Source organism: Notechis scutatus, chromosome 1 (assembly GCF_049901735.1).
Source record: "Notechis scutatus isolate UNSWTSFEM ecotype Mainland chromosome 1, rNotScu1.2, whole genome shotgun sequence".
Classification (NCBI taxonomy): domain Eukaryota; kingdom Metazoa; phylum Chordata; class Lepidosauria; order Squamata; family Elapidae; genus Notechis; species Notechis scutatus.
Window position 1 is genome coordinate 332,830,654 of NC_142009.1, and position 14,351 is coordinate 332,845,004.

The window sequence follows — 14,351 nt, forward strand, 5'->3', positions numbered from 1 at the left end:
GCATTATACAATAGAATTCAAAAGAGCTACTGCCCTGGGATAGAAGCTGCTTTTCAGCCTATTTCTCCTTGTTTTTATTATCCGGTACCGTCTGCCAGATGGTAATAGTTCAAAAAAAAAAGGGGTGTGTGCCCAGGATAAGATGGATCTTTGAGAATGTTTTGAACTTTCTTAAGGCAGCGGGAGCTATAAACGGGTGGGATTCGGCCGATTCGGGCCAGTTCGGCAATCCGAATGTTAATTTTACATCCAGTGCGGTGAACTGGTAGTTCCAACAATCAGCTGGCCCCGCCCCGCCCACCCTGCCCCTCCCACAAGGCCCGTCTGGCTCCCAGGTAAGTGTAGGGTGGCCTCCTGGAGCAAAAATAGGGCACAGGCTGGTTGGCTCAGGAATTCTGGGAGTTGAAGTCCACAAGCCACAAAAGGGACCATTGTTCCCCATCCCCACACTAGAATTCGCTGCTGTTGTTCTAAGCTGCACTTCGCTCGTTGCTTGAGTCCCAGTCAAGCCTATTAAACCAACATTCATTGCTTGCTGGTCTCGGTCCAAAAAAATAGCTTTCACAGCATTATTTTCCAAAGATTGTGTGATCTGCATTGTATTATCTTAATCTGGAAGAAGTGGAGCAAAATCTTAATCGTTCTCTTTGGCTCTGTTGGTCCCTGGCTGCTGTTTGAATTCTCTACTCCTCGGTGAATAAATATGTTCCTCTAATTATATTTGTTGTGCTGAGCGTATTTTCTTGCGGCTTGCACTGTGACATCTCTCTCGATGTCTTATTTGCTTTTTATATAACTATTTCCAACCGGTACATTTAGTCTTCAGCATGCAACTATTCTGATCCAGGCTTCGTCAAACATATTTAAACACAAACTTGTTTTAAAAGCAAAACCTATTTTATTGCAACGCTGGGAATTACGTGCCTTCCCAGACAGAACTAATTATTTATAGTTCCCCAAGATAAGCACAGGTCTGTCAGTGCTGTGGAATGCTGCCAAAAACAGAAGTATCCAATTATAACAGAAACCAACTGAAATACCAAAAAAAAAACCAACCAGAATACACAGAGCTTCAAGGAGGACTTGGAATCTATCGAACTACTTTGCTTCCTGCAAAGCTTTTGTCATTGAGGTCTGACTTTTATCCCTTATGGGAGGGGCAATCACTTCCCAGCCTTACTCCCGAGTCGCCCCTTTTATTTCAGCTGCTCTCGCCTTTTAGCAGCTCTGCGCATGCGCACACTGGGAACAGGCTCCCCTTGTTCCTCTGCCTCGCTGCTGCTAGACTCCGAAAGCTTCAAAGTCAGCACCCCACTCCCAGATGGTCCTGGCCCCCTCGCTGCCTTGGACGCAGGACCCTCGTCCGAATCCTCCCCAGACTCCCTGGCTGGTCCCCTTTCTTCTTCACTGTCCGACTCCGCTGCCGTTTCCACTGGCTGCCAGCGAACCACCACAACAACTTTCATTTAGCGACCGTTCGAAAATTACAGCCACACTGAAAAATGTGACTTATGGCTGATCTTTGCATTTATGACCATTGCAGCCACCCCATGATGATCAAAATTTGGGCACGTACAGGTCATCTTTGACTTACGACCACAATGGAGCCCAACATCTCTGTTGTTAACTGAGGCATTTGTTCAGGGAGTTTCACCTCATTTTACGACATTTCCTGTCATGGTTGTTCAGTGAATCATTGAAGTTGTTCAATTAGCAGCCAGGTTGTTAAGTGAATCTGGCTTCCCCGTTGTCAGGAGGTCGCAAAAGGGGATCATGTGTCCCAGGGTAAATATGAACCAGTGGCCAAGCATCTGAATTTTGATCATGTGACCCTGGGGGCGCTGCAAAGGTCATAAGTGTGAGAAAACGGTCCCAAGTCACTTTTTTCAATGCCGTTGTAACTTTGAACAGACGCTAAGTGAACTGCTGTAAGTCAAGGACTACCTGTATTGACTATGGTTGCAGGATCCCGGAGTCATGGGATCACCATTCATGACCTTCCCAGCCAGCTTCCAACTAGTCAATGTGGGGGGGGAGGTGGATTCGCTTAAAGACGGCATGATTTACTTAACAACTGAAGTGATTCATTTAACCACCATGGCAAATAGCACTAGCAAGAGCACTTATAGACCGCTTCACGGTGCTTTACAGCCCCTCTCTAAGCGGTTTACAGAGCCGGGCTCTTGCCCCCAAACAAACTGGGTCCTCATTTTACCCACTTCGGATGGATGGAAGGATGAGTCAATCTTGAGCCAGTCAGGATTGAACTCCTGGCAGTGGGCAGAGTTAGGCTGCAATTCTGCATTCTAACAACTGCGCCATCAGGACTCTTGAGAGAGAGAGAGACAGAGAGAGAGAGAGAGAGAGACAGACAGACAGACAGACAGACAGACAGACAGACAGACAGACAGACAGAAGGTCTCATCAGATTCAGCCCATGGGCCTTGAGTTTGACACCCCGATCTAAGATATGCAAACACACGTTTCTTCTTGCGTAGGTATCCTTAGTGGTGGACTTTTGTGTAGCATGCAGGGCATTACCTTTTCCTTTGTCATTCCTTATCCTAGTCTTCTTCTCTCCCTGAAAGCTGACCACAGGCCTCGTCTTTTCATTTATCCTGCTAGCCCTTGAAGCCCAAGGAAGCCAACGGTGAGATTTTGGGGTACAGCCTCCTCTCTCAGAGGAAAGGGGAGCTCACGGCGCCCGAATGCATCACTCACCACCTGCGGTGTCGGCTGCTCCTCCCGGCCGGCGAAGAATTCACCTTTTTTCTCACCGCCAAAAACACCGTGGGCATCTCACCTCCAACCCAGCTGGTGATTCCAGCCTTCCGTAACCCAGAAGGTAAGATTTGCAACAGTTGTTATATTTAAAAAAAAACCAAAATACTTGCTTAAATGTTTTGGCCCCTTTTTGGTGGGTTGTAAAAATTGGAAAAGAAGTTTCTGCAAACTACAGTATATTTGGGGAGGAAGGGAAATTGGGTTGGTCTGTCATGTTCTTGATCAACAAGAGAAGCAGAATGTCTATGGAGATTCTCAGTCCTCCAGGTCGTGGTTGTTGTCCCCAAAGTGCTTTTTCAAGAGGCAACTGGACTTTCTATTTTGTTTTTTTCTTTGAAGACGTTTTCGCTTCTCACCCAAGAAGCTTCTTCAGCTCTGACTGGATGGTGGGGAAGGGAAGGATTTATACTCCTTGCAGACACAGCTGGTCATTTGCATCCTTTTAGAGGAGTCGTTGAGGCCACTTGGAGGTTTATCTGTGTCCTCAGGGTCACCTGAGTAATGCAAATGAGTGTGGAGCTTTCTTGGCTGCAGGATGTTTTCTGGCCTGGGTCCCTTCCTTGGCGCAGGCCGCTGGGGATAAGTCTATGTTGGCGGCATCTCAAACTGAAGCACAAATTTTAGATAAACCTCCAAGTAGCCTTGGGGACTCTCTCAAAGAATGCAAATGACCAGCTGTCTGCAAGGAGTATAAATCCCTCCGTTCCCCACCATTCAGTCAGAGCTGAAGAAGCTTCTTGGGTGGGAAGCGAAATGTCTTCAAGGAAAAATGTTGAGGTAATTCCCCGTTAGGAGAATGAGCGCATACAGGGAGACGTATTTGAGAGAAGCGTTTGAATAATACACACACAGAACGCAGATACACTGTACAGTAAATGTAGGTTTTTACTTCCAGAAACGTTAAGCAAAGTCCAAAACAAGCAGTCCAAAGTCATTCACAGGTAAATCAGTCAGTTTTTCAATCCAGGGATAATCCAATAACAAATTCCAGTGTCAAAAACAGTTCAGTAACAAACTTACATCAAATCCAGAAATAGCAGTCAATTAGGAAAAATGGAGGAACGGCAATACTTTACAACAGAAGGAAACTGATGCACTCACACTTCTCTTCTGAGACTCAGACTAAGACTAAAACAACCCAGGTTTCTGGCTCCCTCTTATGGCCGTTTGAGAAACCACACCTAATTACAGTTTTGCATCTTCAAAAGAAAAACCAGAAAGTCCAGTTTCCTGAAAAAAGCACCCTTCAGATATGAGAAGCAGAAGGCAACATTAAAATGACATAAAATCAATGTTTTTCAACCTTGGCAACTTTAAGGTGCGTTGGACCTCAACATGTTGGCTGGGGAATAATTTTGGGATCTTAAAGTTGCCAAGGTTGAGAAACACTATAAACTGCCTCTCTTTTTTTGCCTCTAGTCCCGCCTTCCCCTCTGTCCATCCTCGTGTCTTCAGCAGGGGACCACTCCCTCCTCTTACAGTGGTCTCTTCCCAGCACCCCAAGGATGGACTTTGTTCTGGAATGGAACAAGCTGCCCGAGGAGGAAGAGGGAGACCCACACTGGCAGTATGAAAACGTCAACCACGCTGTCATTACTGGTGAGTGTGGTTGATAATGGTGATGACGATGGAGAGAAGAGAGGAAAAGAGAGAAGAAGAAAAGTTGTTAAAGCAACCAGTGGCATAGCAAGAGAAAAAGGGAGGGTGGGAGAGAGGAGGAAGGAGATGGAGGAAGAGGAGGGAAGAGAGGGAGGAGAAGAGGGGAGGGGAGGGAGGAGAAGAGGGGTGGGAAGAGGAGTGGAGGGTAGAGGAGAGAGAGAGGGAGAGGGAAGAAGGAGGGGAGGAAGGGAGGAAGAAGAGGGAGAGAGGAGGAAGGGAGGGAGGGAAGGAAGGAAGGAAAGGTAGGTGAGAGAAGGGAGGGATGGAGGGAGAGTGGAAGGAGGCTTGGAAGGAGGAAAGAAGGGAAGAGGGAGGAAAGGAAGGAAGGCAGGGAGAGGGAAGGGAGGGAGGAAGGAAGGAAAGGTAGGTGAGAGAAGGGAGGGATGGAGGGAGAGTGGAAGGAGGCTGGGAAGGAGGAAAGAAGGAAGGAGGGAGGAAAGGAAGGAAGACAGGGAGAGGGAAGGGAGGGAGGAAGGAAGGAGGGAGGAAAGGAAAGGAAAGGAAAGGGAGGGAGGGAGGAAGGAAGGGAGAAGGGGGAGGGAAGGAAGGAAGGAAGGAAGGAAGGAAGGAAGGAAGGAAGGAAGGAAGGAAGGAAGGAAGGAAGGAAGGGAAGAAAAGCAGGGAGTGGGGAGGGGGACGGAGGAAGGGAGGAAGGAAGGAAAAGCATAAGAGAAAAGAGGAAGTTCAAAGAGAAAAGGGGGATTGGGGAAATATCAGAGAGAGAGAGAAAGGCCACAAAAGAAAGACAGAAGAGAGAAAAAGGAGGGTGAAAAAAACAAACACCTAAGAGAGAAGACGGGCTAGAAAGAATGAATCAGGCGTGATCCTACAGGGTTTTTTGGCTCTGTCAGCTATTGGCCAAGGCCCTTTTGGTGAAGAAGGAGAAGCAGCTGCTGCTTGGGATGTTTTTTGCTGCAGTGGCTTGCCCAGGGCGGTGCTCAAGGTCGCGGTGACCTTCTTCTTCGCAAGCCTCCCGCCATGAAGAGGAAATAGGAATGCACATCCGGGCAGCTGCCTTGCCTGGCTTGCAAGGCTGAAGTAGACCTCCTCCAGCAGCAGGAGCGACAACGACAACAGCCACAACCCTCAGGGTTTTGCACACACACACACCCCCATCTTTCCCATGCAGCCAGGAAATTAATATCGATCCTCTGCTCCACGGCACATAACCAGCCCTCTGCGTGAGACGACGCTCTTCCGAATCACACACCCGCAAGGCCACCCTCCCTTGTGAAAATCAGGCTTGCCAGATCCGGTGGGGGGTGGGGGGAGGTGTCAATTGAAGGGAGATTTCCTGCAGACCCCAGGCAGAAACTTCAATCCGATTAACAAGAGTTGTGGAAGGGACCTTGTTAGGTCATCTAGTCCAACCCCCTGCCTAAGCAGGAGATCCTACCCTACGCCGTTTCTGAGTCCCCTTCCCCTGCCGTGCCCGCCAAGCCACAACCGCCAAGCCACACGACGCCTACTAAGCCACGCCCACAGAACTGGGAGTAAAAAAAAAATTTGAATCCCACCACTGCTCCAGCCTCCTCCTCATCTTCACAAGGAACTTCACAACGAACGGCCAGATCAGAGCAAAACAGACAGGGGGATAGGATAAGTAAAAGCCAAACCGCGGGCCACAAATGTTTCCGTAATTGCTCATTTCTTCCTCCTCCTCCTCCTCCTCCTTTTCCTCCTGCTCCTCCTCCTCCTCCTCCTTCTCTTCCTCCTCCTCCTCCTTTTCCTCCTCCTCCTCCTCCTCCTCCTCCTCCTCCTCCTCCTCCTTCTCCTCCTCCTCTTCCTCCTCCTCCTCCTCCTCCTCCTCCTCCTCCTCCTCCTCCTCCTCCTCCTCCTCCTCCTCCTCCTCCTCCTCCTCCTCCTCCTCCTCCTCCAGAAGCCATCGAGCCTGGGAATCGTTATGCTGTGAAGATCTTTGGACTCTTAGACGGCCGTCTCAGAGCCTTTGGTTCGACTCAGGCTTACTCCAAGCAAATCGGTAAGCGGAACCTGTGACGTCCTGAGGTTGATATTCCTGGATTTGGGGGCTTGGCTGTTATTTAGTAAGAAAGTGCACGGTGGCCCCAGTGGCTAGAGGGCGGTACTGCAGGCTTCTTCTTCTGACTGCCGGCTGACTGCAAATTTGGCAGTTCGAATCCCACCAGGCTCCAGGTGGACTCCGCCCTTCCGTCCTTCCGAGGTGGGTCAAATGAGGACCCACATTGTTTGGGGGGGCAAGAGATGGGCTCTGTAAACCGCTTAGAGAAGGCTGTGTAAAAGCACTGTGAAGCGGTAGACGGGTTCGCTTCAAAAATTTTTAGCAGCGGGTTCTCTGCGCAGTTGCTGGGTGGGCGTGGCCATGCTGGGCGTGGCCTACTGCACCACAGCGGGTGGGTGGGGGGGGCATTTTTGCCCTTTCCAGGCGCCTGAGGTTTTCCTCAGGCCTCCGGGAGGGTGAAAACGGCTTCCCGGGCTGTGGAGGCTTTCTGGAAGCCGGAAACGGGCCTGTTTCAACCTTCTCAAACTTCTGAAAGGCCCGTTGTTTGCCCTCCCGGAGCCTCCATCTGTGCCCTGCACTTACCTGCATCCAAACTGGGCTGCATGGGGGACTCATGGGAGGGGTGGGGTAGGGTGGGGTGGGCGGGGCCAGCCAGGAGTGGGATTTGGGGGGGGGGGGTTTCTCCAAACTGCACCGAATCTTAGCTAGGGGCTGTCCTGAACCCCTTGCGAGCCCCCAGCAGCCCAGCCCTGGCAGAATATAAGTCTAAGTGCTATTGCTATGGCTATTGCGCCACCCATACAGACAAAGGGAGCTTCAGTTGGCTTGGAGTGACCTCAAATTATGGAGATGTACATGTTGTTGTTAGTTGCGAAGTCGTGTCCGACCCATCGCGACCCCATGGACAACGTTCCTCCAGGCCTTCCTGTCCTCTACCATCCTCCGGAGTCCATTTAAGCTCACGCCGACTGCTTCAGTGACTCCCGCCCAGCCACCTCATTCTCTGCCGTCCCCTTCTTCTTCTATTGCCCTCAATCGTTCCCAGCATGAGCCTCTTCTCCAGGGCGTCCTTCCTTCTCATGAGGTGGCCAAAGTCTTTGAGTTTCATCTTCAGGATCTGGCCTTCTAAAGAGCAGTCAGGGTTGATCTCCTCTGGGACTGACCGGTTGGATCGCCTTGCAGTCCAAGGGAACTACAGGTATAAACAAACCTTTTATTTGCTATCACATTGTGTGAAGCAAGGGTCTCCAAACTTGGCAACGTTAAGACTGGTGGACTTCAACTCCCAGAATTCCCCAGCCAGCATGGAGTATCTCAGCTGCTGTGGGTATTTACTTTGGATTCGTTTTTTTTTAGAGTTTTAAAATACTTTTATGTTAGGTATAACATTGATACCAAATATGGTTTGGGTGAATAAATATATAAAACTTAGATATCATGGTTTAAGTGCTTATCACTTTAAGCACAATGCAGCAGGCAATTAGCCGATTAAGGGTGCGGTTAGAAGTTAAAATATAAGGAAGCATTAGAAACTGGAAAGCTGCCTGTTACTGTGTGCTGCTGCGACTAACTGTGATTACTGACTGTGAGTGCCTGTGACTGAACTGTTTTTGTTTGCTACTGTTTGCTGAATATCCAGCGTTTGTTTCTCTGGAGAGTGAAACCGGAGGAGGAGAAGATATCTTTATCGGCTGATAAAGATATTGCAAGGACTCTTAACTTGGACTATACTAGTGAGTCTTACTGGATGGAAATACTGTGAATGACTTAATGGACTGAATGACAATGCTTAAACTCTAACTGGATTAAAAACTATTTAAACTACAAACAGTGTTTGTGTTCAGTGTGTGTATACTCTGGGGCCCTTCCGCTCTCCTTTGGTTGCCTGGCTTGACTACTGCTGCAATACTCTTCTAGGGGTTAATCCTCAAACCCTAACAACGTTCCTCCAGGCCTTCCTGTCCTCTACCATCCTCCGGAGTCCATTTAAGCTCACGCCGGCTCCTTCAGTGACTCCCGCCCAGCCACCTCATTCTCTGCCGTCCCCTTCTTCTTCTATTGCCCTCAATCGTTCCCAGCATGAGCCTCTTCTCCAGGGCGTCCTTCCTTCTCATGAGGTGGCCAAAGTCTTTGAGTTTCATCTTCAGGATCTGGCCTTCTAAAGAGCAGTCAGGGTTGATCTCCTCTGGGACTGACCGGTTGGATCGCCTTGCAGTCCAAGGGAACTACAGGTATAAACAAACCTTTTATTTGCTATCACATTGTGTGAAGCAAGGGTCTCCAAACTTGGCAACGTTAAGACTGGTGGACTTCAACTCCCAGAATTCCCCAGCCAGCATGGAGTATCTCAGCTGCTGTGGGTATTTACTTTGGATTCGTTTTTTTTTAGAGTTTTAAAATACTTTTAGTGTTTTCATTGTAATATATCAGCTGGCTGAGGAATGGGCTGGCAGAGGAATTCTGGGAGTTGAAGTCCACAAGTCTTAAGAGTTGCCAAGTTTGGACACACACACACACACACACACACACACACACACACACACACACACTGTTCTAAAGGAATGTGAGAATGTCCTTGGGAGAAAAGGGGGAACGACCAGATAAAAGGTGAAGGAGCCCGCAAATGTGTAACAGGCAGAGAAAGAAAGATAAAAAAGATCAGTCCTCAGGACAACAAAAAGAGATGGTGGGGGATTTGTACTTTCAGACTTGTAAGTTCGATCTCAGCCTCCTACGTAGATGAGGCAGGAAACACAACAAGATTACATATTTTATTATAAAGCTACATTAACAGCACGCACTCATTCCTTCATTCAATCCGTTTCTATAGCCGGCCCATCTCAATCAATCATTCTGGGAAGCTTACGATTTCAAAAAAAAAAAAAGACATATGGCAGCGAAAAGACGAAATACATTTTAAAAATAAGAAAAACCAACCCCCAAAATAATTACATATAATAGCTGAGATCCTTGGCCACTTAGCAATAAAATCAGGAAACGGGGCACTTGACACATTCAGCGCCGCAGGCTCAGGAGCAGGGGCAGTTTTTTAGGGCCTTACGAAAGGCCATTCTGATGCCTGAAGGGAGGATGCACCACCGCAGAAAAGAAAGAAACTTGCAAATCTGAAAGGGAAATCTTGTCTGCTGTCTCTTTTAACTACCTCATTCATTAGAGAGGATTTGCCTGTCTGTCTGCCTGCCTGCCTACCTTTCTCTCTCTCCACCCTTCTCTCTAGCTATCTATTTACCTACCTACCTGCCTACCTGTCTATTTAAATACCTTATCCATCCATCCACCTTGGAAAGCTGGAAAGGTTGGGGACCGCTGGTCTAGGGTCTCCCGCTCGAACGGGGTGGGGGGGAGGGTTCAGACTAGAAGACCTCCGAGGTCCCTTCTGTACCGTATATTCACTTTCTTCCTCTGGAATGCAGCCCCTCCCTTCTGGGAATCCAGACTACATTCCACTACAGCAGCATCTCGCCCTCTGCCTTCCAAGGTCATGCTCAGGTTCCATTTCAGATATGGACTTCTTCAACGAATAGGCTGTGGGGTCAGCAAGCAAGAAACATAGGGCAGGGAGGGTGGGATTCTACCGGTTTGGGTGGTTCAGGCGAACCAGTAGTTCCGGTGATTATTTTGGCCCCGCCCCTGTCCTTTTCCTGAGCTTTATTTCCTTGATTTTGAGCACAGCTGATTCGCGCGGCAGAGCAGTTTGCCACGCACCAGCTGTTTTATTCACCGGGAAGGCAAGTACTATAGCTACAAATTGTCTTTTCTAAATGCTGTGCGTGCCGAACCGATGGTTACACCAGTTGAATTGCACCACTGATTTAAGGGTGAGGCGGGAGGGGGTGCAGTGGTATTTCCATTAAAAACCCTAAGTGTTTGGCATCCTATTCTTATACGCATCTGTCCCTTTCGGTGTCAGGGTCTACTCGCTGATGCCTAGATGTCTCCTTTCTATTTTCCAGCTCCACGTCGGGCCCCGGCTTTGTATCCCACTCAGGTCTGGAAATCTTGGGTGGAGCTGCAGTGGGAGAGGCTCCCCTTGGAAGAACAAGGTGGCGAGATCCAGAACTACACCCTTTACTACAAGGAAGAGAAGAAGGAGGCCTATCGTAAGGAGAAACCTTATGCTTCTCGGCAAAGAGTTAGGTTGGCTGAGAAAAGCTGGCTGGGGAATTCTGGGAGTTGAAGTCTGCCAGGCTTAAAGTTGCCAAGGTTGGAGACCCCTGCCCTGCACCACATTGCTTTGCCCCGTGTCTCTCAAAGTCTTTCTCTCACGCACCCCACTTCTAGTCCAGCGCCTTCACGACCGGACTGTCCTGAGCCTGCAGTTTATTCTTGAAACCTGCACGAATGAAACATTCTTGATAGTGTGACCCTAAGCACAGGCGGTCCTTGATTTACAACACTTCATTTAGGGACCGTTCAAAGTTATAACGGCACTGAAAAAAAGTGACGTATGACGAGGGCTGGGCTGCTGGGGGTTTGCGGGGGTTCGGGAGGGCCCCTAGCTAAGATTCTGGGCAGTTCGGAGAACCCCCAAAAATCCCACTCCTGGATGGCCCCCCTCCCAGGATTCCCCACACAGCCTGTTTTGGATGCAGGTAAGTGCAGGGCGTGTGCGGAGGCTCGGGGAAGGCGAAAAACGGGCCTCCCAGAAGTTCTGGGAGGCCGGAAATGGGCTTGTTTCCAGCTTCCAGAGAGCCTCTGGAGCCTAGGGACAGGGGTGGGATTCTACCGTGTTTCTCCAACAATACGGCCTCCACCAATAGGAAGCCCCACCATGTTTTATTGGCATAAAATCAAATTAAGCCCCTCCCCCCAAATTAAGCCCCATATTAAACATGCAAAATGGGGGGGGGAGAGCGGGGGGGGGGCTTGTCGTTAGTAAGTACTTTTGTTGCATGCCCGGATATGGTGCTGCCTGCGTTGGTGGGGCACTTCATATCGGGAGACCTTCCACCGTTGCTTCTCCCTTCTCCCTTGCTGCCCCTTCTCCCTTGCTGCCGCGGCGTTTGGCACAGCCACGTGCGGCCAGTCAGGGCTCCTCCCTGCAACCGGAGCCCTGAGGAGACACTTGGCTTCAGGCGCTCCTGTCTTCCCTTTGCTTTCGAAGGTAAAGCGAATTATTTTACAAATTATTTTACAAATTATTTTACATTATTTTACAGCTCTGGCGCGGCCCTGGCAGGATGAGCGGAGGGTCCGGCGGGGAGGCGCTCGCTGCCCGCCAGGGCCGCGCCAGAGCCGTAAGGGCTGGGCAAAGCTGGGAAAGTGAGCCGCGGGTGTGTGCGTGCCTCCTCCTGCCCCTCGTTCCCAAATCTCGCCCGGGCTGGCGGGCGCTAACCTCGCTCGTTCTCCCCGCGTCGGGCTACAGGTGGTGGCTGTTTCCGCTGCGAGCGGCTCAGACCCGCTGCTGCTGCTCCGCAGCCACCCGCCTGGCCTTTCTTTGAGGTGGAAGAGCTTGCTGGGCTGAAGGGAGCGGCGCGTCAGAGGCGCGCAGCGTAGGGAGGTCGGGGAGGAACGGAAGAGGCCCCGGGAGATTAGCCTCCCCACGTGGGGTTGGGCTGCCCTCTCGGGCAGGGGAGGCTTTGTAAAATAATTCGCTTTACCTTCGAAAGCAAAGGGAAGACGGGAGCCCCTGAAGCCAAGTGTCTCCTCAGGGTTCCGGTTGCAGGGAGGAGCCCTGACTGGCCGCACGTGGCTGCGCCAAAAGCCGCGGCAGCAAGGGAGAAGGGAAAGCAACGGTGGCCCGAACCCGAAGGTCTCCCGAATATCCAAGCTGTCACCGCCCGCCCACCCACCCGAGGATGCAAGGGGGAGAATTAAGTCACCCCCGAAAAGACGTCCTAGCCGCTTTTGGTCAAAAAAAAATAAGGCCCGGCCTTATTATGTGAGAAACACGGTACCAGTTCGCACCTATTCTCTAGAACCAGTTGTTAACATTCTAAGCAGTTCGGAGAACCGGTTGTTAGAAGAAATTACTGGCCTAATCCTGTAAGGAAGGCAGGAAGGAAACATTCTGGTGTTGCTTACAGAAACTGCCTCTCCGTTAACCCTTATTACATTCTTGGCGGGACTAGACTTCCTGTCTCTGGAACGTCTCTGGAGTTTTTTTCCCCTCCTTTGCTGGTACTTTGCTTGTGCGGAGTGACCGTTCAACGTTACAATGGCACTGAAAAAAGTGACTTATGACCCTTTTTCACACTTACGACTGTTGCAGCATCCCCACAGTCATGAGAGGAGAGGAGAGGCAAGAGGCCAGGCGAGGAGATGCGTGCCTCGATGTGAGTGATGTTGAGTTGGCCACGCCCAGCCAGTCACATGACCACCAAGCCACACCCACCAACTAAGCCACGCCCACAGAACCAGTTGTTAAAAAAAATGAATCCCACCCCTGCCTGGGGGAGACCATTTTCACCTTTCCGGAGGCTCCAAGAAAGCCTCCGGAGCCCGGGGAGGGCAAAAACACCCCCCCACACCGTGGTACAGGAGGTCGGCTAGGCCACGCCCACCATGGCCACGCCCACCCAGGAACCTGGCAAAGAACCCTTTGCTGAATTTTTTTGAAGCCCACCCCTGCTTATGACCTTTTTTTTTCCATTCTTATGACCTTTGCAGCATCCCTGTGGTCACATGATCAAAATTCAGGCACTTGGCAATGGTCTCACATTTATGACGGTTGCAGTGTCCCGGAATCATGTCATCATCCCCTTTTACAGCTTTCTGACAGGCGCAATCAAGCCAGGTACTTTAAAAACTGTACGACTAGCTTAACAACTTGCAGCGATTTCACTTAACCAATGTGGCAAGAAAGGGGGCAAAATGGGTCAAAGTTCACTTAAGAACGACCTCGCTTAGCGACAGAAACTTGGAGCTCAATTGAGGTCGTAAGTCGAGGACTAGCTGCATGCTTCCCATCAGCGCCTCCTTTGATTTAGCCAACAGAAACATGAACTGCGGATAAGATTTATACAGCAAGTGTCCTTTTTATAATCAGCTTCTGTTCCTATTTAAAAATCATCATCGTTTGTTGTAAAAATGGGGCGAAACTCACTGAACACCTGTCTCGCTTAGCAGCAGAAATTCTGGTCTCCGTTGTGGTCGTACGTCGAGGACCACCTGTGTCCTCGACTTACGACCACAGTGAGCTTTGCAGGGGCCAAGGACAACGGAGTCTTTGCGACTGTGGGTCTGGCCTCTCCCTGCTTCCTCTTTTCCAGGGGCCGTGGTGCTGGACGGCTCAGTGCATCACTACGTCATCCACGGCTTGGCCCCCGGCTCAACTGTGAGGGTGTACATGGTGACGGCCAATGAAGGCGGGAGCACCAGAGGATCCTTGCTGTCCATCCGCACTAAGAACTACGGTGAGGGTTTGAATGAATGAATGAATGAATGAATGTTTGAATGAATGAATGAATGAATGATTGAATGAATGATTGAATAAATACATAAATAAATGAATGAATAAATGAATGAATGAATGATTGAATGAATGAATGAATAAATAAATAAATGATTGAATGAATGAATGTTTGAATGTGAATGAATGAATGAATGAATGAATGAATGGTTGAATAAATAAATAAATAAATAAATAAATGGTTGAATAAATGAATGTTTGAATAAATGAATAAATAAATAAATGATTGAATGAATGAATGTTTGAATAAGTGAATAAATGAATGAATGAATGATTGATTGAATGATTGAATGAATGAATGATTGAATAAATAAATAAATAAATGATTGAATAAATGAATGTTTGAATAAATGAATGAATGAATGAATGAATGAATGAATGAATGAATACTTTATTGGCCAAGTTTGATTGGACACACAAGGAATTTGTCTTGGTGCAAATGCTCTCTGTGTCCATAAAAAGAAAAGACACATTTGTCAAGACTCGTAAGGTACA

The 14,351-nt window shown here is 49.2% G+C and overlaps 1 protein-coding gene across 1 annotated transcript in view; it reads left to right on the forward strand.

Annotated features, from left to right (window-relative positions):
- The window catches only part of LOC113428446 (granulocyte colony-stimulating factor receptor-like), a 65,569-nt gene that overhangs the window by 34,042 nt on the left and 17,176 nt on the right, over positions 1–14,351 (forward strand). The window contains exons 8-12 of the mRNA XM_087952747.1: positions 2,626–2,845; positions 4,204–4,383; positions 6,323–6,424; positions 10,399–10,545; positions 13,657–13,800. Coding sequence (XP_087808873.1) covers positions 2,626–2,845; positions 4,204–4,383; positions 6,323–6,424; positions 10,399–10,545; positions 13,657–13,800 — 793 coding nt within the window. The remainder of the gene's footprint in view (positions 1–2,625; positions 2,846–4,203; positions 4,384–6,322; positions 6,425–10,398; positions 10,546–13,656; positions 13,801–14,351) is intronic.